Source organism: Mauremys reevesii, linkage group 3 (genome assembly GCF_016161935.1).
Source record: "Mauremys reevesii isolate NIE-2019 linkage group 3, ASM1616193v1, whole genome shotgun sequence".
NCBI classification, from domain to species: domain Eukaryota; kingdom Metazoa; phylum Chordata; order Testudines; family Geoemydidae; genus Mauremys; species Mauremys reevesii.
Window position 1 is genome coordinate 129862918 of NC_052625.1, and position 27275 is coordinate 129890192.

Genomic DNA, 27275 nt, shown 5'->3' on the forward strand with positions numbered 1-27275 from the left:
CAACTAAGATTGTGTTATCACCTCTTCCTCCCAAAAAAGTAGTTGTGGAACATTAGTCAGAAAACTAAAATAATATAAACACTAAAGTTCACCAACTTCTAAATCCTCCATGTAATATTGTTAATTTTTTCCATACTCTTTATCTTCTGTTTTGCCTATTCTGTGTTCATTTCTGGTTTTTCTGCCTCTTCTCCCCATCTCCTTACCTGTTGTTGAAAATTTCTTATTATGATTCTTCCTAATCTGTGTTGTTTCCCATTTCCCACAAGGCTCATTTTTAAATTTTGTAAGGCCTCAGGGCAAGTTCTTTAACCCATACCTAGTTTTCTCCAATATAGCCTTGCCTCCCTAACCCTTCTATCTATCTCTCTGCCCATTCCCACAAAAATACTTCCTTCTTGTTAGGTTTCTTTTCCCCTTCCCTCTGTCCCTATCTGGATTTCTGTTTCCTCTCTCTCCTCCTTTGCATTGTCAACAAAAGAAAAGCAAAAACTTTGATATTGTACAAATTAAAGTTTTAAAATTTTCAGAAGGAAAACTATTTAAAGAATGAACTCTTTTTTCCACAATAAGCCATTCTCTATTAGGAAGGCCATTCTCTGTCTCCTGTCTGGAATGGAGCAACGTCACTTTCCCTTGTAACAATAATTTAGATAATCGTGTTTGTAACACATTTTCAAGCAGCTATTGCTTGTTGGCCATTTGTATCTTGTCTACAGTACATCAGTAGTTTTACCGTGCTTTGTAGATGTGATGAATCAAAGGCCTCTACATCTTATGTTCTTAAAACATTTGTAAATGGCCTCCAGAGAGAGAGAAAACTATATGAGAGTTCTTTGTCCACTGGAACTGTGCCCGTTCATAAATGCCTTGGAGGGGGAATTTATAAGTTAAACTGCCCTTTTTTTTTTTTAAAGCCATGTCACTACACACTCTACTTTTAAACATAGCTTTAAAGTTTTCCTTATTTATATTAGGTGTCTTGTTTGCAGTTTGGACATGAAGAATTGTGATTCTTCAGCTTGGTTGCTCAAATTGATCCCAAAGGCACAGTTTCTCTCTGCAGTAAAGTAAAATACAATTTTCCAATAAATACGCATAATTAGGTAATATAACAATAAGATGGCACCCTTAATAACAAGGTGTTATAGGCTTGTGAATTTCATGACTTATTTAATATTAATGAACTTAATTTCAATGTGTTTTGAATTTGCATGTTTAAAACCAAATTCACAGTTGAATAACTATATGCATGGGAAGCCTTCCTTTGTTGCTCTGTAAGCTCACTACTCTCTCCACTTTCAGATCTCTTTTTAATACCTGCCTCTTCCGTGATGCCTATAAGAGATCAACCAATTAAATAGTGGATTGAAGAACACATGGCATTAGTTGGCATTTACTTTAGAGGTCATCCCCTAAAGAATGAATGCCATGTGTTAATGTAAAGAAGCAACAGTTTATTCCCATTATAAATGTTTGGTGAAAGCTCAGCTCCATAAGATGATATGAAATCTATATCCTCATGTGACACTGTTTGCATCTATTTCTCTGCTGTTATTTAGCTTGAATCTTTTACCATGGAACAAATTACCTTCTAGTTCTCCATAGCAGATCATTATCACGTAATACCTGGAAGTAATCTGGAAATACCTGCAAACTTGCCAACTTCTCAGAACAGTGAGTTCACATTGCAGTGCTCAGAGGTATCATCTGGACAATTTTATTTACTTATTTGGATTTCTTCAGTCATAAAACAGTTGGCAAGAGGTCAACATATGGGGACTTTTCCATAAAAAAAGTGATTATAAGACTCCTTTATGAAAAAGAAAAAAACACTTTTTTTTTCCTATTTGTAGCAATGTAAAGCTAAAAGTGAAAATCGTCTCCATACTAGATAATAAATACCTTGTCAGTATTCAGACATACTTTGTTTGTCTGAAAAGTGTAACAGCTAGACTGTAGTCAGAGGTTGGCCAAGCAAATTTTTATCTCTGACTCTTCCTATGCTCCATTACCAAAGCAGCAGCAGCAGCATGATAGTTGGTTGTTTGACTCTGCATTTTTATGATACAAGAACAGGAACAGTGAAATAAATTTGTTAGTCTCTAAGGTGCCACACGGACTCCTCGTTGTTTTTGAATGATTTTGGCACACTTAAGTTTTACAGAGGGATCCTTCAGTAGCCAAGCCATGAAAGAACTACCAACTTCAAATTAAATGTTAATTCTGTATATAATACAATGTAAATATGGTTGATAAAGGATAAGTTTTAAATGTGATGCTTCTAGAATGTTTGTTTTATGCGTGAGGTATTCTGGATAAAAAGAGAGCTTCACATACATAATATGACTGTTTGGCTGAGCAATTTAAAGTGATTTATAAAGTGTTTGTAACTAGCCCAACCAGGGGCGGCTCTAGGAATTTGGCCGCCCCAAGCACGGCAGCATGCCGCAGGGGGCACGCTGCCGGTCGCCGGTCCCGCGGCTCCGGGGGACCTCTTGCAGACGTGCCTGCGGAGGGTGCGCTAGTCCCGCGGCTCCGGTGGAGCATCCGCAGGCACATCTCCGGGAGGTCCACCGGAGCCGCGGGACCAGCGGACCCTCCGCAGTCATGCCTGCGGGAGGTCCGCTGGTCCGCGGCTCCGGTGGACCACCCACAGGCATGACTGCGGAAGGTCCGCCGGAGCTGCCTGCCGGCAAAATGCCGCCCCAAGCGCGCGCTTGGCGCGCTGGGGTCTGGAGCCGGCCCTGAGCCCAACAATAAGGTTAGAGCTACAACGGTAGGACTGGTGCTGACTTTGGAGAAGGCTACTTCCCCTCTTCCCAGATAGAGGCAATGTGTGCTAGGGGTCTGATCAATGGGAAAGGTGGGTATTTTTGATAGGAGGGGTAGATACCATTTTACCACATTGTCTTCTAGGCATAATTCCATAGGATTGTTGGTGCTATGCAGTTTCAGAGCTCATTTGTCAATAGGAGCATCTCATGGTCTGTTATTCAGCTGGCATCCTAACAGTCAGATTGATTTGTAATGGTTCTACCAAATACTTACGGTTACACATCACTGGTATGATTTATGTTGTCCAGATGTGGAGTACAAGGAACATAAATGCAAGTTAGTTGCTTGTGAAAGAGAGTGAATTGAGTGACCTGGAAGGTGCAGTCCTTTATTTCTACAGCTAGTAGAGCTGTGACAGCAATAATATAAGATTCATAATTGTAGGTCACTGATGTCTCAAACTTGTTCTAGAGGAGCCACTCCCCAAAATTACTGCATGTCTCCATGCACTTTGGATTCTGGGCACCTCTACTAAGGCTGCCAAAGACAATTAAGTGTTGTGTGCTGTGGACAATTGTATACTAGCTTCGATCACCACCTGATTTCACATAGGCCAACTGTGATGGGTAGGACAGGGGCTGATGCAGGCCAAGGGAGAGGCAGGAGGTGGGTCATCTGGTCTCATTGCTTCCTGCATTTGTGTTATACAGGAGGTCAGACTAAAAGATAACAACAGTTTCTTCTGGCCTTGGTATCTATGATTTGTAAAAAGAATTTGCTTGAAGAATACAGGAGGCTGGGTGGGGAGGGAGGTGCTCTCTGGTTTGTCTGCACTACTGTGGTAAGTTGACCTAAGTTACGCTACTCCAGCTATGTGAATAACATAGGGAGTTGATATAGCTTAGCTCAACTTACTGCGGTGTCTACACCGCGCTGTGTTGATGGGAGATGCTCTCCCGTCGACTTATCTTAATCTTCTCATTCTGGTGGAGTACCGGAGTTGACTGGAGAGCGCTCCGCTATCAATTTAGCGGGTCTTCACTAGACACGCTAAATTGATCCCACTGCATCGATCGCAGCAGCGTTGATCCCTGGTAAGTATAGACATGGCCTCTGTGAGCCTTGAGGAAACGTGTGAATATGCACAAGCCAAAACACCCTGCAAGCGACTGGGCCAGAAAGAAAGAGGTACTTGCAGTTTACATTTAAAAAAAAAAAAACCACCTCCTTTATGTCCTTTGGTTTTGGAGACTGCTACATTAAACTGTAAGGGACCTTAATTTATTCTTGACACCGAAGGGGACTTTGTATGAGGTGAACCACTTCCAAGACTGAACAAAAGAAAATCTTCCCTTGTGAATTTAAAAATGGGGGGGTGGAAACTGGCTCTGGTGCTGGAGGTTGACTTCCCTCAGCCGCTGCTCCCCGGGGCCGCTCTCCGGATGGCCTGCAGGCACCCCTGGAGACACTGCTTGAACCCCCCGAGACCGTTGCTGCGCTGGCGGTCCCCAGGACGTCCCTAGGATCGCTGCTTGGGAGCTCCCTGGAGCCAGCCACACTGGCTACTGCTCAGGTAATTACTGCCCGGGGCCACCCAAGCAGCGGCCAATGCAGCTGGCCCCAGGGCAGCTCCTGGGATCGCTGCTCAGGCGCTCTCTGGGGCTACCCCGGTCTGCGGGACCAGCCAGACCAGCCACGGCTTGGGCAGTCCTGGAGCCAGTCGTCTGGGGCCTCCTGAGCAGTGGCCTGCGTGGCTGGCCCTGGGTCACTCCAGCAATGGCCGGTCTGGCTGGCCATGGGGCACCCAAGCAGCTGGTCCTGGAGTCAGCTGCACCAGCTGCTGCAGAAGTCACAGAGATCGCAGAAAGTCACGGAATCCGTGATTTTTGTGAGAGAAACTGCAACCTTTTTAATGGGATTAGAAACAACCTGTTCAGAGAAAGTAAAAGGAGTGCTGTTATGCAGCAGAAAACAGTTTACATGCTGCTGGTATGACCTCAGACACATTCCACCAACAATCTTATCTCTGTCAGATACACTGGACTACATCCTAGAACTAAAAATCTCAGGGCTATCCCCAAGCTCCGTTAGAGTCCACATGGCAGTCATCACAGCTTTCCATTCTCCAATAAAAGGTTTTTCCCCCACCCAAAACGAAGTTCCTCATGAAGCTTGGAAATCTTTTTCCACCTGTCAGATGTCCTGCTCCGGTTTGGGACCTCAATCTGGTTATTAAATGCCTTACAAATCATGGTTTGAACCAATGGCTACCTGCTCACTCCTCCATTTATCGATGAAAACAGCATTTCTGGTAGCCATCACATTGGCTCAACTTTCACAGTATCTTTTACGTTATGGCCACACCCCAAGATTTTACCCAAAATACCTTCTTAGGTTCATATTAACCAACCCATTCACCTTCCGATCTTCCACCCTACATCTCACCTAGGCAAAGAAGAGCGCTGTTACCCACACTTGATGTCAGGAGAGCCGTGGACAAAACCTTTCTGAAAGACTCCCAAATTATTTCTTGGGTGCAGACAGATCAAAAGAGTCTGCAGTCTCTAAACAAAGACGTTCCAAGTGGATAGCCAACTGCATTATTTGTTGCTACCAATCTTGTAATTTCCAAGCACCCTCAGACTATATGAGGTCTGTTTCTGCTTCTACAGCCATGACTTAGATCTCTATACATACGTTTGTTGAGCACTATCCAATAACTCATGGCTCTGCTTTCAAATGCTGCATTCGACTGGGCAATATTTTATTCAATATTGGACTCAGCACTGTAGCCCCACCTCTTTAAGGGGAACTGAGTGGTAGTCACCTAGAGTGGAGCAGCCATAGGGACACTACTTGAAGAAGACATGGTTACAAACTCTGTGCTATAACTGTGGTTCTTCAAGATGTGTGTCCCTATGGGTGGTCCTCTGGCTGTAGAGGGAGATGGGCCTGGCTGCAGGGAGCTAGAGACAGGGTACCTGAGTGGAGCAGAGTTGGGGGAAGGCAGATTTGCTGGGGAGCTCCAACCTGGAAAGCCGCAGGCTGCGGCCTAGCATAAGGCCAACAGGTACTGGGGGTTGCAGAGGGCAGCCCAGGGGTAGGCCAAGGCAGCAGGTCTAAACCCAACCTTGCCAGTGATGAGTAGGCTGATACAGCAGTCTGCCCCAGGGCTTGGGGGCTAGATGATGACTGGCAGTAGCCCGATACTGAGGCGAGGTGGGGATAGTGGGTGGGGGTTTCCCAGGGAGAGGAGACCCTCAGAGAAAGGGGTTACTGCCAGGGGGCAGCACCCCAGCTAACAGGGCACTGGAGTCCAGAGAGGGACACCGGGGGCCAAGTGGTAGTGGATCACCAGCCTGCAGAGGGTGCTCCAGGCTGGAAATTGAGCTAACTCCCTGAGAAACCAGCAGGAGGCACTGCAGGGGTGAGCCTACACCCTTACAAGCATAGAACACAAGACTGAGTAACATGTATGCATGGGCTGAACATCCAGTGCTATGAGAAATTTCCAATCAAAGGCGCAGGGGGCACAAGCACACCTGGAGTGGAGCACCCATAGGGGGGACATCTCGAAGAATCGCCATTACTGCACAGGGTGGGCATCCATTTTTTATGGGGTTTAGATGTGGATGGTAGGCAAGTTCTGGCACAAACATGCATGTGGACCCATGTCCAGTCGCTAGTGTAGACATAGCCTACTGTCCCCTGCAGGGCCATCCCTAGCCATTTTGGTGCCGTACACAGCCCCGGGGCGGTCCTCCTAGGAGGGGGAGGGGCTGGACCCTTAATTTTCTGAACAATGGTTAGATGTACCATCAAGAAAAAAATACATAGATATGAATTGCTATTTCAGATCAATTTCGGTTGACTCAGAGGGTTATTACTGTGATTTAGAAACAAAATAGTGAAGGCTTACACAGAGCACATATACAAATAAAAGGATGAAGCTTCAACTGGTTCAGATCTTGTGCCAAAATCAAATATGAAAAACTGGTTTCTGATCACTTTTCAGTGTGTCACTCAGCTCTCATCCCTCTGGTAAGGCCCAAGTATGCCTATATTACATGACGCCATGTATGTATGCAACCATGCATGGGAGACTACAAGCATGGCTCAAATCAGTCTACCAACCAAGCAGACATAATTTGGACAAGCTGGTTCCCTCTGGAGTTTTACATACATTCTGGAATGGTGGATGGACCAGGACTATTTATGAGTGGTTGACCCCCTTTTCACATTCCCTTCCAACAAGAATAGTTGTAGTAGACGCCTTTACAATCAGCTGAGACACTCACGGGGCTTGGCTTTTCAGTAGCTAGATCGGGAAGAGAGAAGCTGCTCTGTAGTAGTCCAAGAGTGTTTCCGACTATTAGGTAAAATATCTCCTATATTCTCCTATTTAGCAAAGTAGAAGTGTTTTTCACTTTGGGCTTCTACTTAAGGGATTCAGCCTATGAGGGCAAGTATCTAGGGCATTTTGGAATACTTACTAAATCTGAAGTCTTCTGGCCTTTCTTTAAGTTCCCTAAAGGTTCATCTGGCAGATACTTCTGCCATTCACTCCCCATTTTCAAGGGAAAAAAGTGTTTCTCAAGAGAATTGCTCACCTGATTCCACCTGTAAAAGCATCAGTTCTGCTTTGGGATCTTAACACAGTGTTAGCTACTTTCATGGGGCCTCCAGTTGAACCTTTGGCAACTTGCTTCTGGGCCTGTTTGTCCCATAACAGTGCCTTACCATCACAGACCCTAAGCTTTTGATAACATCTCTGCTCACTTACCTATCCTGGACGTTTGCAGCTCTACTACCCGATACTCCATACATACTCCCTCAAAGTCATTGTGATGGTGTAATGAGTGAATGTATGTGAACTTTGGCAAGGTCATACTTCGGTCACTGTTTAGACTCTGAGCCCCACTGCCTGTGTTACTGAGTTCAGTATTTCAATCAGTTGTGCACCTACTGTATAGTAATTTAATCTAGAACACATTTCCCTAGTTTGCTTATGAGACTGTCAAGTGGGACTGTGTCAAAAGTCTTACTAAATTCCAGGCACTTTAGTATATCACGTCTACCGGTCAAAGAAGAAAATTAGATTGGTTTGGCACAATTTGTTCTTGACAAATGTGTTGACTACTACACATCCTCCTATCATTGTCTAGGTTTGAACAAATTGTTTAAATATTTGTTCCAGTATATTTCTGATATATTGATTTAGGCTGACTGGTATATAATTCTCTGGGTCCTCCTTTTTCAAGATAGGTAATATATTTGCCCATTTCCAGTCCTTTGGGACTTCAACCATCTTCCATGAATTCTCAAAGATAATTGTTAATGGTTCAAGAATTGCTTTGCTGTTTCCTTAAGTACTCTAGAGCAAAGTTTATTGGACACTGCTGACTTGAATACATCTAACTTAACTATATACCGTATTCTTTAACCTGTTCTTTTCTTATTTTGGCCTGAGATCCTTCCCCCTAGTTTTTAATATTTTTGGTAAGCATCAGGTCTCAATCTTTTTAGTGAAGATTGAAGCAACCACAACAAAAAGCATTATACTAGACTAAAATAAAAGGACAAGGTTTTTAAGACTATGGGAAGGATATCCACTCCCATAGGAGCACTAGAAAAATGTATTCCTCCATAGCTCCTTCACGGTCTCCTTACTATCTTTTTACTGTCAGAGAGGTAGCCGTGTTAGTCTGGATCTGTAAAAAGCGACAGAGTCCTGTGGCACCTTATAGACTAACAGAAGTATTGGAGCATAAGCTTTCGTGGGTGAATACCCACTTCGTGTCTGTAAAGCCTATCATTTGTATCTAAGCACTAAAAAGGTAAATTAGATCTATGTGCTGATGTTGGTTTGGTTTAGCTTGTTTTCTGGTAAGATGTCAATGGATAATATTGAGACCCCCCTGTGGTTCAGTCCCTTACATGTCTTAGTTATTTCACGTAGTATGTTGCCATAATGGACAGGTGTTATCAACTTAGTGAAGGGATGCAGTCAACCATCCTCAAATCGTTGTGTATTGCTGGGCTTCTAAGACAATCTTACCCAGTCTCTAACCTCCCATTGATGGTGGACAGCGGTTATAGTGAGGAGGTCATCCTCCTTCATGTTCTCACTTATTGAAATAACTTGTTTTTCGATTGTAGAGTAAGTGTCTTGGGTCTCTTTCAGCCACAACCTTTGCATGAACAGCCATGTGTTTAGACGTGGCACGAAAGTATTTCAGTTGTGCACTTCACACAGGCTGTGCCCTTACCTCCTGACATTGAAACAGCACCACTGCTCCACTGACCACAAATTTAAGTTAATTCCTCTTACAGCTTGTAGCAATATCTTGATTTTAGTAAGGCTTTTGACACAGTCCCACATTACATTCTCTTAAATGGAGGAAATGTGGTCTAGATTAAATTACTATAAGGTGAGTGGAAAAACAGGTTGAAAGACTGTACTCAAGAGTAGTTATCAGGGGTCAGTTCTTGGTCCAGTGCTATTCAATATTTTCTTTAATGGCTTGGATAATGGAATGGAGAGTATGCTTATAAAATTAGCAGATGACACCAAGCTAGAAGGGGTTACAAGCACTTTGGAGGACAGAAGTAAAATTCAAAACAACTTTGACAAATTGGAGAACTGGTCTGAATTCAACAAGATGAAATTCAATAAAGGCAAAGGCAAAATACTACCCTTAGGAAGGGGAAAAAAATTAAATGCACAACTACAAAATGGGGAATAACTGGCTAAGTGGTAGTACTGCTGAAAAAGATCTGGGGGTATAATGGATCACAAATTAAATGAGAATCTGCAGTGTTTATGCAGCTGTGAAAAAGACTAATATAATTCTGGGGTGTTTTAACAGCACTGTCATATGTAAGACTCAGGAGGTAATTGTCCTGCTGCATTCAGCACTGGTAAGGCCTCCGCAGGAGGCCTGTGTCCAGTTCAGGGCAACCCACTTTAGGAAGGATGTGAACAAATTTGGGGCAAGGCCAGATGAGAGCAAAAAAAATGATAAAAGGTTTAGAAAACCTGACTTATGTGAAAAAGTTGTGGAATCCCCATTGTTGGAGATTATGAGAAACAGGACAAACACTTGTCAGGTATTGTCTAAGTCAGCGTTTCTCAAATGCGGTCACTGTGACTGCATTCGGCCACCGGGGACTTTTTTTGTGGACACAGCCTCATGGGCGGTGATTCGGGGGGGTGGGGGGCAAGTAGCATCTCCTCCCCTGGGGCTGCCAGCAGGGGTTGGGCCCTGTCCCCCTCTAGAGCCAGAAATGCTGGAGGAGTAGGCAGCTGGTGTGAGTTCCCCACCTTCCTGGGGCTGGTGGGGCTCGGGCTTCTGGCTTCAGCACTGGGGTGGTAACAGCAAGCTTGGCCATGGAGCAGCGAGCTCTGGTCCCTGGCCACAGGGCTTCAGCCTGGCCCCAGACTCGCTACCCTTCCCAGCACCGCTGGCTCCCGCTGCCTCCCCAAGCCCCTAAGCTGCCCCCCCCAATTGCACCTGGTCCCTGCTGCCTCCTGTGGTCCCCCCTATCCATTGCCCCCTGATCCCCTACTGCCTCCCTCCCCACTTCCCCATCCAGGGCTTAATTTGTCCCCCAGCTTGCTGGGGCTGAGTAAATTTGCTGTGAAAAGTGATATTTGTATGTTTGTTAATATCACTTTTCACTATCTCCCAGGTAGCTAGGAAGTCTGCTTCTGTGAAAAAATGTTAACAAACACACACATGCCACTTTTCACAGCAGCAGACTTACTAGCTAGCAAGTCTAAAACAAAAAAGCAACCAAAAAAAGCAAAAGAAATAACAAAAGACAAGAACATGAAAAGCACCTTATTCTTCTTCGAGTGATTGCTCATATGCATTCCAGTTAGGTATGCGCGTGCCACGTGCACGCTTGTCGGAAGATTTTTACCCTAGCAACACTCGGTGGGTCGGCTGGGCGCCCCCTGGAGTGGCGCCGCTATAGCGCCAGATATATACCCCTGCTGACCCGTCCTCTCCTCAGTTCCTTCTTACCGCCCGTGACGGTCGTTGGAACAGTGGAGTGCGGCATCGCTGTCCTCCACAACCCTAGCTTCTCGCTCTTGTTTCTACCTTGTTGTGTATATAGTTCAACTTAGTATAGTTAGAGTTAGTTTACTAGTTTAGTTGTAGTTAGTATATAGTTCACTGGGGAATTGGGGGACTAGCCCCCTTTTTCCCCTGACCCGGTGCGGGCTCATGCCCAAGGCACCAGGGTTTAAGCCGTGCTCGGCCTGCCAGAAGCCGATGCCGGTTGGAGACCCTCACGAATCTTGCCTGAAGTGCTTAGGAGAGTCTCACCTTCCTGATAAGTGCCACATTTGCAAGTCTTTCAAGCCAAGAACAAAAAAGGAGCGGGACTTTCGCTTAAAGCCTCTCCTAAGGGTATGTCTACACTACAAGAGTAGTTCGATTTAACTTAGGTCGAATTTGTGGATTCGACCTTATGAAGTCGAATTTGTGTATCCACACTAAGGACACGAATTTGTGTATCCACACTAACGGGGCAAGCGTCGACATTGGAAGCGGTGCATTCTGGGCAGCTATCCCACAGTTCCCGCAGTCCCCGCTTCCCATTGGAATGCTGGGTAGAGCCCCCAATGCCTGCTGGGGGAAAAATGTGTCGAGGGTGGTTTTGGGTAACAGTCGTCATTCAACCGTCACTCCCGCCCTCCCTCCCTGAAAGCGCCGGCGGGCAATCTGTTCGCGCACTTTTCTGGTCAGTGACAGCGCAGACGCCACAGCACTGCGAGCATGGAGCCTGCTGCGATCATCGCTGCACTTATGGCTGTTGTCAACTCCTCGCACCTTATCGTCCACCTCTTCCACAGTCAGCTGCTGAGAAATTGGGCGAGGAGGCTCCGGCAGCACGGTGAGTACATGAAGTGTCAGAGTGGCACAGACCTCTCACAAAGCACGGGATCCCGCGCCGCGGAGATCATGGTGGCAATGGGTCACGTTCATGCTATGGGACGGTGATTCTGGGCCCGGGAAACAAGCACGGACTGGTGGGACCGCATAGTGCTGCAGGTCTGGGATGAATCACAGTGGCTGCGAAACTTCAGGATGCGTAAGGGCACTTTCCTTGAACTGTGTGACTTGCTGGCCCCTGCCCTGAAGCGCCAGGACACCCGGATGCGAGCAGCCCTGAGTGTGCAGAAGCGAGTGGCCATAGCCCTCTGGAAACTTGCCACGCCAGACAGCTACCGGTCAGTAGCGAACCACTTTGGCGTGGGCAAATCTACCATGGGGGTTGCTGTGATGCAAGTAGCCCACGCAATCGTTGACCTACTGCTCTCAAAGGTAGTGACCCTGGGAAACGTCCAGGTCGTCATAGATGGCTTCGCCGCGATGGGATTCCCAAACTGTGGTGGGGCTATAGATGGGACTCACATCCCTATCCTGGGACCGGCCCACCAGGCCAGCCAATATATTAACCGAAAGGGCTACTTTTCAATGGTGCTGCAAGCACTGGTGGACCATAGGGGACGTTTTACCAACATCTACGTCGGGTGGCCGGGCAAGGTTCATGACGCGCGTGTTTTCAGGAACTTTTGTCTGTTTAGACGCCTGCAGGAAGGTAGTTTCTTCCCGGACCACAAAATAACTGTTGGGGATGTGGAGATGCCTACAGTGATCCTCGGGGACCCAGCCTACCCGCTAATGCCCTGGCTCATGAAGCCCTATACAGGTGCCCTGGACAGTGACAAGAAGCTCTTCAACTACCGGCTGAGCAAGTGCAGAATGGTGGTGGAGTGTGCTTTCGGACGTCTCAAGGGGAGATGGAGGAGCTTACTGACTCGCTCAGATCTCAGCGAAACCAATATCCCCATTGTTATTGCAGCTTGCTGTGTGCTCCACAATCTCTGTGAGAGCAAGGGGGAGACCTTTATGGCGGGATGGGAGGTTGAGGCAAATCGCCTGGCTGCTGATTACGCTCAGCCAGACACCCGTGCGATTAGAAGAGCCCAGCGGGAAGCGCTGTGCATCCGGGAGGCTTTGAAAGCTAGGTTCCTCAGTGCTGGTCCACACTAAGAAGCGGGGTCGAACTAGGGTACGCAAATTCAGCTACGTGAATAGCGTAGCTGAATTCGAAGTACCCTAGTTCGAACTACTCACCCGTCCAGACGCCGCGGAATCGAAGTCCGCGGCTCCAAGGTCGACTCCGCCACCGCCTTTTGCAGTGGTGGAGTACCGGAGTTCGAACTATCGCTTCCGGAGTTCGAACTATCGCGTCCAGATTAGACGCGATAGTTCGAACTCCGAGAAGTCGAACTCACCGCGTCGACCCGGCTCGTAAGTGTAGACTAGCCCTCAGAGAGCAGGGTAACCTATGACTGTCCAGTCTCTTTACAGAGAAGCTGAACCTGCCCCTGTTTCAGTTACTATTGACTTTTTTCAGCGGTTACATACCCTGTTCACCAGGTTTCCCCCCTTCCAACAGATGTTTAAAAATAAAGTTATTGGAACATTGTTAATTAACAAAGTTTTCTTTACTAACGAATTCGCGTTAAAGAGTTCAAACAGGGACACAGACTGTGGTGGGTACGGTGTGCAGTGATGTACAGACCGCTTCTACACTCGAGGAATGACAGGCTCCTGCTCCTACAGCGGTCTCTGGGGGGAGGACGGTTACAGGAGGGTGTGCAGGAAGGGGTGGGTTTGCAGGAAGGGGTGAGGGGTGTGTGGGAAGGGTGAGTAGGTGTAGGGGGATGATGGCTCTGGTTGGGGCTCAGGGCATCGGAGAGGCTCATGGCTAGGGTGGAAGGGCATGGTAAGGGCAGCCTGCCTTGCCATTTGTGGATGCCAGGCGCTCGGACCCTGGGGCAGCATACACCTCCCAGACTGACCTGGGGCAGCAGACACCTCCCAGAGTGACCCGGGTGCCTAGTGACTGCACTCTGTGTGTGACCTGCTGTTGATCCTGCCCCCATGTCTGTACCCTGGTAATGGTGGCTGTCCTATGCAATTAACAAACCCCTATCTCCCCTTCACACAAAGTCTTCTGCAAAGAAACATGACGGAAACAGTAATGAACAGCAAACTATTTTTAATACTCAGCTACACAGTTGGGGGATGAAACTGGGATTTTGGATTGGGTGAGCCAGGAAGGGAAGCAATTCTCATACTTTAGGGAATGAGAGCTGTTTGGTACATGAGCGCTCTGCTGGGGTGGAGTGACAGTTTTCACGGCCCCTAGCCCCTCCTTCTTGTGATTTTGGGTGAGGGGGTGACAGGACTTTGTGGCGGGGGAGGGCGGTTGCAGATACAGTTCAGGGGGGCTCTCTGCTCCTGCCTGCGGTCCTGCAGAACATCCACAAGGCGCCGGAGCGTGTCCGTTTGCTCCCTCATTAGTCCAAGCAGCGTTTGAGTCGCCTGCTGGTCTTCCTGCCGCCACCTGTCCTCCCGTTCGCTGTGTGAGCGCTGCTGCTGAGAGAGGGTCTCCCTCCACTGGCTCTGCTGGGCTGCCTCGGCTCTGGAGCAGGCCATCAGTTCAGCGAACATCTCGTCCCGAGTCTTTTTCTTTCGCCGCCTAATCTGTGCCAGCCTCTGTGAGGGGGATGCCGGGGCAGTTCGGGAAAGAGCCGCAGCTGTGTGATGGGAAAAAGGAAGTGATTTCCTTGCAAAGATACATGTTTGCGAACACTGAACACAGTCTAGTCTGTTTCTGTGAACAAGACCATACACGGCACCTATCTCATGCGCTCTCAGGACAAGTTCGAATTTTCGGCATTCGCTTTCATTGCCTGGGGTCTTGCACTGGAGATCAGACAAGCGGGGCAGGACAGCAGAATCCGTGTAGCAGCCAGGCCTGGTAAGCCGTAAACTTTAGGCTGCTTAACAGTTAATGGATAGCAGTGCCCTCCTGCTGCAGGCAATCTGGAAAGCATAAAGTCTGACCCTGTTCCAGCCCCTCGCGGCTGTCCCGGAAAGATCCTGTATGCTTTCCCTCTGCAGCCTCCACCACGTGGCTGTTAAACGACGGTCATTGTTATGCAAAGGAAAAGTCAAGCATTCCCAATAGTAACATTACACTAATTCCCCTAATTAGATGCAGCAGTTGCCGAGCGAGATCACCCTGAGGCGGGTCACTAAAAGAGACAGAGAGCGCATGCTGCGTGAAACCCTGCACAGACCAGGGCCCTATGCTGCCATGCTCGTGGAGGCAATGCTCCCACTGTACCTGAGGATGGCCTGGCGTGGAAGAGTGTGCTTCCACGGAGCACCCAATAAGGCACCTCTCCCCAGGAACCTCCTGCGGAGGCTTTTCGAGTACCTCTACGAGAGCTTCGTGGAACTCTCCCAAGAGGATTTCTGTTCTATCCCTATATGTATTGACCTTCTTTTCATATAGTTTTTATTCCTGTTTTTTTAAAAAATAAATGTTTACATGTTTATAGCACTTACTGACTGATCCTTCCCCTGATTCAGAGTCCGGGTTAACGGCCGGGGAGGGTTGGTAGGGATCTCTGTGAGGCTGATGAAGAGATCCTGGCTGTCGGGGAAATCAGTAGTGTAAGCGCTGTCGCCTGCCTTGTCCTCCACAAACCCTTCCTCATCTTCCCCATCCGCGAACATCGCCGAGAAACTGCCCGTCGACACTATCCCATCCTCAGAGTTCACGGTCACTGGTGGGGCAGTGGTGGCAGACCCACCGAGAATGGCATGCAGTTCCTCGTAGAAGCGGCATGTCTGGGGCTGGGCTCCGGAGCATCCGTTTGCCGCTTTGATTTTTTGGTAGCCTTGTCTCAGGTCCTTGATTTTCACACGGCACTGCGTTGCATCCCGGCTGTATCCTCTGAGTGCCATGGCTTTGGAGACCTTCTCGTAGGTCTTTGCATTCCGTTTTTTGGAGCGCAGCTCGAAGCCTGAACTCATCGCCCCACACAGCGATCAGATCCAAGACTTCCCGGTCAGTCCATGCTGGGGCCCTCTTTCTACTCTGAGATTGCATGGACCCCTCTGCTGGAGAGCTCTGCATCGTTGCCGCTGCTGCTGAGCTCGCCCCAATGTCCAACCAGGAATTGAGATTCAAACTGGCCAGACAGGAAAAGGAATTCAAATTTTCCCGGGGCTTTTCCTGTATGGCTGATCAGAACATCTGAGCTCGGACTGCTGTCCAGAGCGTCAACATAGTGGTGCACTGTGGGATAGCTCCCGGAGCTACTAAGGACGATTTCCGTCCACACATAGGCTAACTCGACATAGCCATGTCGAATTTAGCGCTACTCCCCTCGTCGGGGTGGAGTACCGAATTCGAACTAAAGAGCCCTCTAGGTCGAACTAATTACTCCTTCCTGGTGTGGACGGTTGCACGGTTAAATCGAATTAACGCTGCTAAATTCGACATAAACTCCTAGTGTAGACCAGGCCTAAGGGAGTCGGCACTTAGCCCTGCGGCGCCGGCACCAACCACCCAGCAGTCCGCATCGGTGAGGAGTGCGCCTTCGGCACCAGCTCACTCCGGCACTGAAGCCCGGCACCGACAACAGCCGGCACCGGTTCCCTGCCACCGTTCCCTCTCCCCTTCGGGGAAACGCAAGGCGGCGTCGACTTCGTCCTCCAAAAAGGACCATACGTCCAGGCCCGTAGGCCGAACTCCGGTACCTACGCCGGCACCACCAGCTCCGGCACCGCAACTCCAAGCTCCTCCTAGCGCAGCACTGTCGACTCTGGCACCGCAAGGGCCGTCGAGTCCGGTACCACACTGCTCCCCAGTACACACTGCGGTCGAGCTGGCTCTCCCGTCAACTCCAGAGACTTTCTCGACGGCAAGAGAGCTGATTGCACTGACGGAGCCGTCACAGCCTCAACCCCCGGCACCGCCGGTGCGGGTTGTCAAGTCAGTTGGCAAGCCGGCCATAATGAGGCCTCCTTCCCCTGACCACCAGGAGAAACGTCACTCCAGATCTCGATCTCGGAGACGTTCCCACTCACGCCGGTCTCGATCCCGGCACCGCTCGCAGTCCCGGTACCGCTCTCCATCGTGGTACCGGTCGTACTCGCGGAGAAGATCACGATCCCGGCCGCCGGACAGACGTTATCGGCACCGGTCCGGCTCTCGGTACCGCTCGTCCCGCAGCCGTTCTCACCATAGAGGCTTGAGATCCCGGTCGACCTCCCGGCACCGGCACGGTAGATGGTCCCGATCTCACTCCCGTCCCGGGACCGAACGGCTGGATCGGCAGCACCGTCTCACGGCTTCTCGGCACCGCCATGGCCTTGGAGACAACCATCCGTCTCCTCCCACGCCGGCAGTGCTGCTACCAGCAAAACGAGCCTCAAGGCCAAGACCAAGGGCCTCCTCAATGGGCTTTCTGGACCCCGTGGGCTTACCACGAGGCGCAAGGTGCCCCATTCGCGGCTGAGTGCTCGGGGCCCTCCGACCATCGAGCTCCAGAAGCCACGATAAGCAGGCCTCCTCCCGTGGACACGGAAGAGGCACCACTGGCATCTGAGGAACCTGAAGCGCCTCTCGTTGCAGACGCTCCTCAGCCGCTCACTGATCCACCACAAGACCCTCTGGTACCGGGTCTCTCCTCCTCCTCCTCACCTGATGAGGCAGTTGCAGGAACATCCTCCTTGGGTCCTCCTCCTATTGATCTTCGGGCGCATCAGGACTTGTTGAGGAGGGTAGCTCAAAATATGAGCCTGCTGGTTGAGGAGGTAGCAGAAGTAGAGGATCCAGTGGTGGACATATTGACGGCGCATGCCCCCCTCCGAGTGGCCTTGCCGTTTATACGTACCATTCAAAACAATGCAGATACCATATGGCAGTCCCCGGCCTCCATCCCACCGACTGCTGGGGGAGTGGAGAGAAAATACATGGTCCCGTCAAAGGGCTATGAGTATCTGTACACTCACTCTGCTCCCTGCTCGCTGGTCGTGCAATCCATCAATGACCATGAGCGACATGGCCAGCAAGCGCCGGCTCCTAAGGTGAAGGAAGTGAGGTGCATGGACCTTCTAGGCCGTAAGATCTACTCGGCTGGTGGCCTTCAACTTAGGGTGGCCAACCAACAAGTCCTGCTAAGCCGCTACAGCTTTAATACATGGGTGTCTGTAGACAAGTTCACCGAGCTTCTGCCACAAGACTCCCGTCCAGAGTTCACGGCCCTTTTGGAAAAGGGTAAAAAAGTGGCCAGAACTGCCCTCCAGGCCTCCCTGGATTCAGCGGACTCGGCGGCCAGAACCCTGGCCTCTGGCATAACAATGAGGCGCATATCATGGCTCCAAGCCTCGACTCTCCCACCTGAATTACAACAAACGATTCAGGATCTGCCTTTCGACGGTCAGGGTCTCTTTTTGGAGAAAACCAACCCAAGGCTGTAGAGCCTCAAGGACAACCGCATTATGATGCGCTCGTTGGGCATGCACACTCCGGTGACCCAACGGAGGTCCTTCCGGCCCCAGCCGTACCACCCCTACAATCAACCCAGGCCGCGACCAGACACCAGGCGTCGTGGCAGGGTGAATCGGTGGAGACAGTCGGGTAACCAGGGAAACCAAACCCAACCGCCCCCGAAACCAGCTTCGGAGTCTAAGCAGAACTTTTGATGGGACGCCCGAGGACGGCCCACCAGTTTCCCTACCGGATCCTTCCCCATCTTTTTCCAACCGTCTCTCCCATTTTCTCCCTGCCTGGTCCCAGATAACATCCGACAGCTGGGTCCTCCGCACGGTGGAAGTGGGATACCACCTCCAATTTGTTTCTCCCCCTCCCTCTCACCCACCCTACCCGTCCCTCTTCAGGGACTCCTCTCACGAGCAATTCCTCTTGCAAGAGGTCGAGACTCTCTTGAGTTTGGGTGCCATAGAGGAGGTGCCAGAAGGCATGAGGGGCAGGGGTTTTTATTCCCACTATTTCCTAATCCCCAAGGCAAAGGGAGGCCTATGACCAATCTTAGACCTGCGAGAGCTCAACAGATTTATGGTGAAGCTCAAGTTCCGCATGGTAACCCTGGGGACCATTATCCCTTCCCTGGATCTGGGAGACTGGTATGCCGCCCTCGATATGAAGGACGCATACTTTCACATTGCCATTTACCCGCCTCATCGACGCTACCTTCACTTTGTCGTCAACCACCAGCACTACCAATTCACGGTGCTCCCCTTCAGCCTCTCTGCGGCGCCGAGGGTCTTCACCAAGTGCATGGCTGTGGTCGCTGCAGCTCTCCGCCGTCATCGGATACACGTCTACCCGTACCTCGACGACTGGCTGATTCGCGGGACTTCCCAACAGCAGGTGTCTCAGCACGTGAGCGTGGTCATAGACCTCTTCGGCAGGCTAGGCCTTATGGTCAATGCCGAAAAGTCTACATTGACTCCAGTGCAGAGGATAGAATTCATCGGAGCAGTTCTGGACTCCAATCTGGCCAGAGTCTGCCTCCCTCTGCCTCAGTTTCAGGCCATGGCTTCGATTATTCGAAGCTTCCAATCCTTCCCGACAACGTCGGTGCGCACCTGCCTCAGCCTACTAGGTCACATGGCCTCATGCACTTTCGTGACCCTATACGTGAAACTCAGGCTTCGAAGTTTCCAAACGTGGCTCACGTCCATATACTGCCCACACAGGGACAATATAGACACGGTGGTCACGATTCCCGGCTCAGTCTTCGACTCCCTCAATTGGTGGTTAGACCCAGCGGTGGTATGCATGGGAGTGCTGTTCCACCCTCCCCAACCCTCCGTAGCGCTAACCACAGACGCATCGTCCTTGGGGTGAGGTGCCCACCTCGGCAACCGACACACCCAGGGCCTTTGGTCACCCCACGAACTGGCCTTACATATCAACGTCAGGGAGCTGAGGGCAGTCCGCCTGGCGTGCCAAACGTTCCGAGTCCATCTACAAGGCCGCTGTGTATCCGTCTTCACGGACAACACGACAACAATGTTCTACATAAACAAGCAGGGCGGGGCGCGTTCCTCCCTACTTTGCCAAGAAGCCCTCCACCTGTGGGACTTCTGCTTAGCCCACTCTATCCATTTAGTAGTGTCCTTTCTCCTGGGAGTACAGAACACCTTGGCAGATCGCCTCAGCAGGTCATTCTTGTCTCACGAATGGTCGATCCGCCCCGATGTCATCCACACAGTTTTCCAGAGGTGGGGCTTTCCCCAAGTAGACCTCTTTGCCTCCAAAGAGAACAGGAAATGCCACCGGTTCTGCTCCTACCAAGGACGCTCCCCGGGCTCCCTTTCAGACGCTTTTCTCCTCCCGTGGACAAGGCACCTGCTGTATGCCTTTCCACCGTTTCCCCTCATTCACAGAGTGTTGCTCAAGCTCCGGAGGGACAGAGCCAACCTTATTCTCATTGCTCCGGCATGGCCGAGGCAGCATTGGTACACCCTGCTGTTCGACCTGTCTGTGGCGAAACCAATTCCCCTGCCGCTATGGCCGGATCTCATAACGCAGGACTTTGGCAGGCTTCACCACCCGGACCTGCAGTCCCTTCACCTCACGGCTTGGCTCCTGCGTGGTTGACTCAGGCGGAGCGAAGTTGTTCTGCTGCAGTACAGCAGGTGCTTCTGGGGAGCAGAAAACCTTCCACTAGGTCGACTTACCTCGCCAAGTGGAAGCATTTCGCCCACTGGTGCGATCAAAACGGCTTCGATCCCCACCTGGTGTCTATTCCAAAGATATTGGACTACCTTTGGTCCCTCAAGGAGCAGGGCCTTGCGGTCTCCTCCTTAAAGGTGCACCTGGCAGCCATTTCGGCCTTCCGACCCAGCGAGGGTGGCCGTTCTATTTTTTCTAACCATATGGTTTCCCGGTTCCTTAAGGGGCTAGAACGGTTGTACCCACAGATCTGGCGCCCAGCCCCTACCTGGGACTTAAACCTGGTCTTAGCCAAACTTATGGGTCCCCCTTTCGAGCCTATGGCCACATGTTCCCTTTTATATCTCTCCTGGAAAACGGCCTTCTTTGTCGCTATCACTTCGGCGAGGCGAGTCTCAGAACTTCGCGCCCTGACGGCGGACCCACCTTATACGGTCTTCCACAAAGACAAGGTGCACCTCCGACCACATCCCTCCTTCCTTCCCAAGGTGGTGTCTGCTTTTCATGTAAACCAGGGTATCTTCCTCCCGGTTTTTTCCCGAAACCACACTCATCGCGCCGGGAACAGCAGTTTCATACTTTGGACGTCCGTAGGGCTCTAGCCTTTTATATAGAGCGGACGAAACCCTTTTGGTGTTCGCCCCAGCTCTTTGTGGCAGTAGCGGACCACATGAAGGTCATGTCAGTCTCTTCCCAACGGATCTCGTCTTGGGTGACATCCTGTATCAAGACATGCTACAAGCTTGCTCATGTTCAGGCTAGCCATCTTACTGCTCACTCTACAAGGGCACACGCCTCTTCTGCCACCTTCCTGGCCCATGTCCCCATCCAGGAAATCTGTCGGGCAGCTACCTGGTCTTCAGTTCACACCTTTGCGTCCCACTACGCATTGGTACAACAATCCAGAGATGATGCAGCCTTTGGCTCAGCGGTATTACACTCTGCCACGTCTCTCTCCGACCCCACCGCCTAGGTAAGGCTTGGGAATCACCTAACTGGAATGCATAGGAGCAATCACTCGAAGAAGAAAAGACGGTTTACTCACCGTTGTAACTGTTCTTCGAGAGGTGTTGCTCATATCCATTCCAGACCCGCCCTCCTTCCCCACTGTCAGAGTAGCCGGCAAGAAGGAACTGAGGAGCGGACAGGTCGGCAGGGGTATATATCTGGCGCTATAGCGGCGCCACTCCAGGGGGCGCCCAACCGACCCACTGAGTGTTGCTAGGGTAAAAATCTTCCGACGAGCGTGCACGCGGTGCGCGCACACCTAACTGGAATGGATATGAGCAACACATCTCGAAGAACAACAGTTACAATGGTGAGTAACCGTCTTTTTTTGTTTCTATTCTGTTTAGGTCCAGTAAAGAATAGAGACAGCAGTACATGATTTTGATTATTGAGTTTGAAAAAAAACAAACCCTACATAAATAAAATACAGTGATTTGGATATATATATGTGCATTTTATCCCCTAAAGTTAATTAAGTATTTTAGGAAAAATTGTCAGAGCAGCCACCAGCAAGAGTGGGTGGCCGCACTTTGAGGCCACCAAAAAATGTGTTGAGAACCCCTGGCCTCTAGATTTACTTGATCCTGCATCAGCGCAGGAGCTAGTCTTGATGATTTCTTGAGGTCCCTTGCAGCCCTATGATTCTATGATATGTATCAATCATTGGTAGCTTGTTCAGGATACAGATAAACCCTTTTTTGCCTGGATTGAACCACAGCGATCATATTATGCCTGTCTAATTTTATTTACTTTGGTTCCCTGTAACATGTTGGATTTAAAAAAAAAAAAATAAGACCTTGACTGTATTTGAGATCCGGTTGAGCATTGTTGCTTTGGGTATGTTTGATAAGATACAACATATATGCCTTAAGAGAGCCATCTGTTATGTCTTAGATTGGCAGTTGATCATGACTTTGTGGCCCCTAGAGCACTGATGTCTCTATATCTCTCTCTACTTCTTAACAACAAACCTTTCTCAATTTTAAAGATATTTTTCAGTATGATCGCGATTAGCTCCCCACATGTCGCCTCCCTCCTCCTCTTCCTTTTTTTGGTATTTGTTCTGCTTGGTTGATCTTATCTGAATATCCTCTTTACCCTTTTAAAGTGCTTTCCTTATCCTATTTTAATTAGGACGTTTGTTTTACATATTTTAATGCTATTGTGTTGTACAGCACTCAGTGTGTTTTGGCAGAGAGGAAATGTATGTTGTCTGAAACTACTTAATTTTTTCTGATATTACCAACATTAAAACCAGTTAACTTTTAATATAAATTACTGTGTATAATGTACAAAAATCTGTGTGTATGTTGAACATATTAAACTTTTACTTTTATTCTCAGGTTGTTCCATCAAAATGGTACACATTTCTTCTGTGATTTTGCTGTTTACAAGTGCTTCCATATTTACCAGAGTACCAGAGCAGATTATCCTAAAGGACCTTCTCTAACTACAAATATCAAGAGACAAAAATAAATTGTCTCCATGTTGCTGTTTCTGCTCTTAAGTCCCCTGTACTTTGCACCTGATTTTTCCTCTCAAGTTAAAAAAAGCTGTTAAATATGAAAAAAAGGGGGAGCAGAGAGCAGTAGTAGCAGAGAGCATTAGCAATATCTGCTTCTGGCTGAAATAGCAGCATTGTTAATGCTGTGTTACACAGTATTTCTCTACCCTTGGAAGAAGCAGAGTGACATGAAGTCAGTTTCTCTTTAGTTTCTGACAAGTTATCACATTGTGACTGTGGTGGGACAACGTGGATTACCTGCTCTGTTTATTTTCAGCAGTATGGGAGGGCAATTCCCCTTCTTGAGGCTACATAGGGAAAAAGAATTATAGGGGAAAAAACCTACTTGCAGGCAAATATTCTGTGATAAGAGTTTTAGATGCTCCATTTTCCTGTGTGTATGATTGTGCCTATCATATTTTGTGTATCTTTTTCAGTAAAGAGCATATACGTTATTAATGCTAATAATAAATACAACTCTTACTTTCACAGACAAATTTGACCAATTTTGGGCCATAAATCGGAAACTCATGGAGTATCCTCCAGAAGATAGTGGATTTCGCTACATCCCATTTAGAATATATCAGGTAGGAGACAACATTAAAAGCCTCATGTTTTACAAATCTGTTGTCATGCTGAGATCTGTCAAATGTTATAAAAGTAAACCAAATGAAATAAGTCCACTTATTTTTAGCTGCAAAGTAAAATTAGGTGGTCTGTTTGCTCACATTTGCTGGGCTGTTCAGTTGCATGAATTAACTGAGGCAATAGAAGTCCATAGAGCATGTTACTCACACTTGATCCTAATAAGTAATTGCTGCTCATTGTGCCAGAAATAGGTGCACAATACACAAAAGTATGCTAAGTGCTTTACAGACAAATAAAACAAAAGACTAGCCTGGGTGTTTAAATTCATATCTCTGCTAGATACTAAAAATCATGGTCTTGATAAAATGACTGGATTTATGACTTAATGCAAAAGATATTACCTCACCCACTTTGTCCCTCTTATAGACAAATAAGAAATTATCCCTACTTGAAGAACTTGCTGTAGTATCTGCCCTTGAAGGCTCCGCTGTACACAAAACAGGCCGAGTTCATCCTCAGCTGAAGAGCTGGAGGCAAGCATTTCAGGAGGAACATTTTCCTCAGCCTGTGCATAAGCTTCTTATATTCTGTCATTATAGGCCCAATGAGAGAGCAAGTGGTGTAGGTAGTGTCTGTGAAAAAATACTCACCTTGCTAATTTCACTTGGGACATCTGTTGCTCTTAACTGTTCTAATAATGCTACTTTATTTTGAAAAGACAAGTTTTAGCACAATAAAATACTATTTAACTGTTCTTATAGCATACTTAGTATGTGAATTTAATGTGAAATATTGAAAAAGGTGCAAATTTAAGTAAGCTCAAAAAGGAATTGAATTAGGTTATTAGAAATTTTCAGTGATGCATTTTTTATATCTTTGTGATAGCTTTAGTATGGAACTGCCCTGCTACTATTGCAGAAGTCAGAAAATTTTTTGTAGTTCATATAGCGAGCAAAGCCAATGCTAGTCAAAGCTAAGCTAGTCAATGACTCATAGACTCATAGACTTTAAGGTCAGAAGGGACCATTATGATCATCTAGTCTGACCTCCTGCACAATGCAGGCCACACAATCTCACCCATCCACTTCTATAACAAACCCCTAACCTATGTCTGAGTTATTGAAGTCCTCAAATTGTGGTTTGAAGACCTCAAGCTGCAGAGAATCCTCCAGCAAGTGACCCGTGCCCCATGCTGCAGAGGAAGGCGAAAAACCTCCAGGGCCTCTGCCGATCTGCCCTGGAGGAAACTTCCTTCCCGACCCCAAATATGGCGATCAGTTAAACCCTGAGCATGTTGGCAAGACTCACCAGCCAGCACCCAGGAAAGAATTCTCTGTAGTAACTCAGATCCCATCCCATCTAACATCCCATCACAGACCACTAGGCATACTTACCTGCTGCTGACATTGGGTCTGCCTCCCAGCTTGTAAATACAAGAACAACCCGCACTTAGATTGTTGCACACTAAAAAGTAGCAGAGAGTAGTTCTTTGTTAAAGTGTAAAATTGTAAATCATGGTGGCTGATTCAGAATTAAAAGTTCCTCCCTTTGCAAACTATACAAAAATTGTTTAAAGACTGTCTATGTACTCTAGTCAGTCTATTTTATAAACCCCTTCATGTTAAATTACACATTTACCTATGTCATTCTGAGAACATAAGAACAACTAGACTGAGTCAGACCAATAGTCCATCTAGCCCAGTATCCTTTCTTCTAACAGTGGCCAATGCCAGGTGCTTCACAGGGAATGAACAGAACAGGCCATCATCAAGTGATCCATCCCTTTTTGTAAAAGAAAATGTAAAATGAGTTTGTCCATTTTCTGCTGTTTGCATTGTATGATGATTAATAAATTGAAAAGCAGATGGGAGAATTTATGGGATATTAATCTGGTATTTTCAAACTTAATAAATGACTAGTTGAGTAAATTAGTTACTTTTTATTTTTAATTCCAGAAATGTTGGTTTACAGAATGTTTAAACTAGATTTAGAGACTGTAGCTGCATTTAGGTATCATAAGACTCTTTGAGAATTCTCCTTATCTCCATCCCTCAACTCCAAACCTATCTGCAATATTTGTTTATTTCTAATGTAAGAATACAGTTAGTCTCTTTATTTTTGCCTAGGAGTTTTCTTTTAGCAGAATGTTAAGATTCTGGAGAAATGTCATGGAATTCTTTAATTTTTCTTTCCTATGTGCCTTCTGCTTTCTTATGGCATGAAGTTTGGTGTTACGTTTTGAGTTGAGTTTAAGGTACTGTTGTATACTCATCCAAAATTCAGTTAGAAGGGAATCAGTCAATCGTGCTATTTTGATGGTCTGTCTTCATAAATTACATCCAAAATGTATCTTGTAAATCATTAATGGTGTTGAAGTTTTACACCAGTCACTATAAAAAGGAGATCTGTTAATGCTGAATGTATCAGTGTTACTTTATACTGGATCTAAATGCTTTATTAGAATTTGTAAATCTAAAGAAGTATACAATTGTTTTGTAGTAACTTTGTGTTTAGATTTAATTAAGACAAATTTACTGTCATAGTGAAACTTTAAAGATTGAGAACGGAAGTCACAGTTATTTTGTGAGCGCTATCAGAAATTTTAGCAGATGGTAAGCTCTGTATGTGTGCATCAAAACCTATAGATGCAATTTTCTCCTAGCATCGTCTTTGGTCACTGACTAATTTGTTGACTGCTTGGTGCTAAGAAATGTTTTTGCAGCAACAGAAATGGACTCATTAAGTGGAGATAGTGCTGATTAAATAATGTAGGGATCCCATACCACATATAAAACTGATTTTATATCTTTGCATGTAAAGCCCATATTGGCATTGCAAACAGCCCTTCATGTCTCTTCACAGAGACACTCGCAGAATGTTTCAGGTTGAATGACAAATTCTGTAGTTTAGATCTGGAAGGATGAGCAATGAGGCCTAATCCTGCTTTGTCTATTTCAACAGTGGGGCGTAGAAATGCAGTTCATTGTGTCCTCTGCCACAAAGAATCATCTAGCTGGGACAGGATTCCTTGCGGCGGGGTGGGGCACAATACTGTGTGTTGCATTATGCTGCTTCACATTGCAGGGGTAATGTGCACAGCCACAATCTGTCAATTAATACTTGCTGATGATGGCAATATATGTATTTATTGGATTGAGTGAACCAGATGATATTGGGTGGGATTTTCAAAACCCAAACTATTCAAAACTGTTCACATTGAATTCACACCAGCATGACCTTAACTCTGCTCTTCTGGAGCTGGCAGTACTCATTGGGCATTACCTACATATATTCTAGTTGCCTGCACTGTTGGGCATAGTTGTACTGAATGGTGGAGAGATTAATTGGAGTAGGTTGGTAGAGCTGTGATAGTGATATGAGATCTGTGTTGGAGCCCCATATCAGTGTGATCAGAGGAAAGAGGCGCATGTGTACCTTGAGGGATCTAAGATACATTATTTCAGCACTGAGTTGTGGAAGTTGTCAGTAGCAGGGTACAGGGGTCATCTAACAAAGGGGATTGTCAGCAATGAGGTGGGATATGAGAGCAGTCTGTGGTTTTAATGATTGATAAGTGAAAGTACACCTCTACCCCGATATAACGCTGTCCTCAGGAGCCAAAAAATCTTACCGTGTTATAGGTGAAATGGCGTTAAATCGAACTTGCTTTGATCTGCCAGAGCACGCAGTCCTGCCCCTCCAGAGCACTGCTTTACCACGTTATATCCAAATTCGTGTTATATCGGGTCACGTTACATCGGGGTAGAGGTGAATAATGTTAGATGGAATCTAGTAATAAAGACTG

General features: G+C 47.6%; 1 protein-coding gene across 10 annotated transcripts in view; it reads left to right on the forward strand.

The window, feature by feature from the left end:
- ATG5 (autophagy related 5) overlaps positions 1 to 27275 on the forward strand; it is a 139619-nt gene that overhangs the window by 60925 nt on the left and 51419 nt on the right. For all 10 annotated transcript variants that reach the window (XM_039532278.1, XM_039532284.1, XM_039532280.1 and 7 more), the window contains exon 6: positions 23375 to 23469. In XM_039532278.1, coding sequence (XP_039388212.1) covers positions 23375 to 23469 — 95 coding nt within the window. The remainder of the gene's footprint in view (positions 1 to 23374; positions 23470 to 27275) is intronic.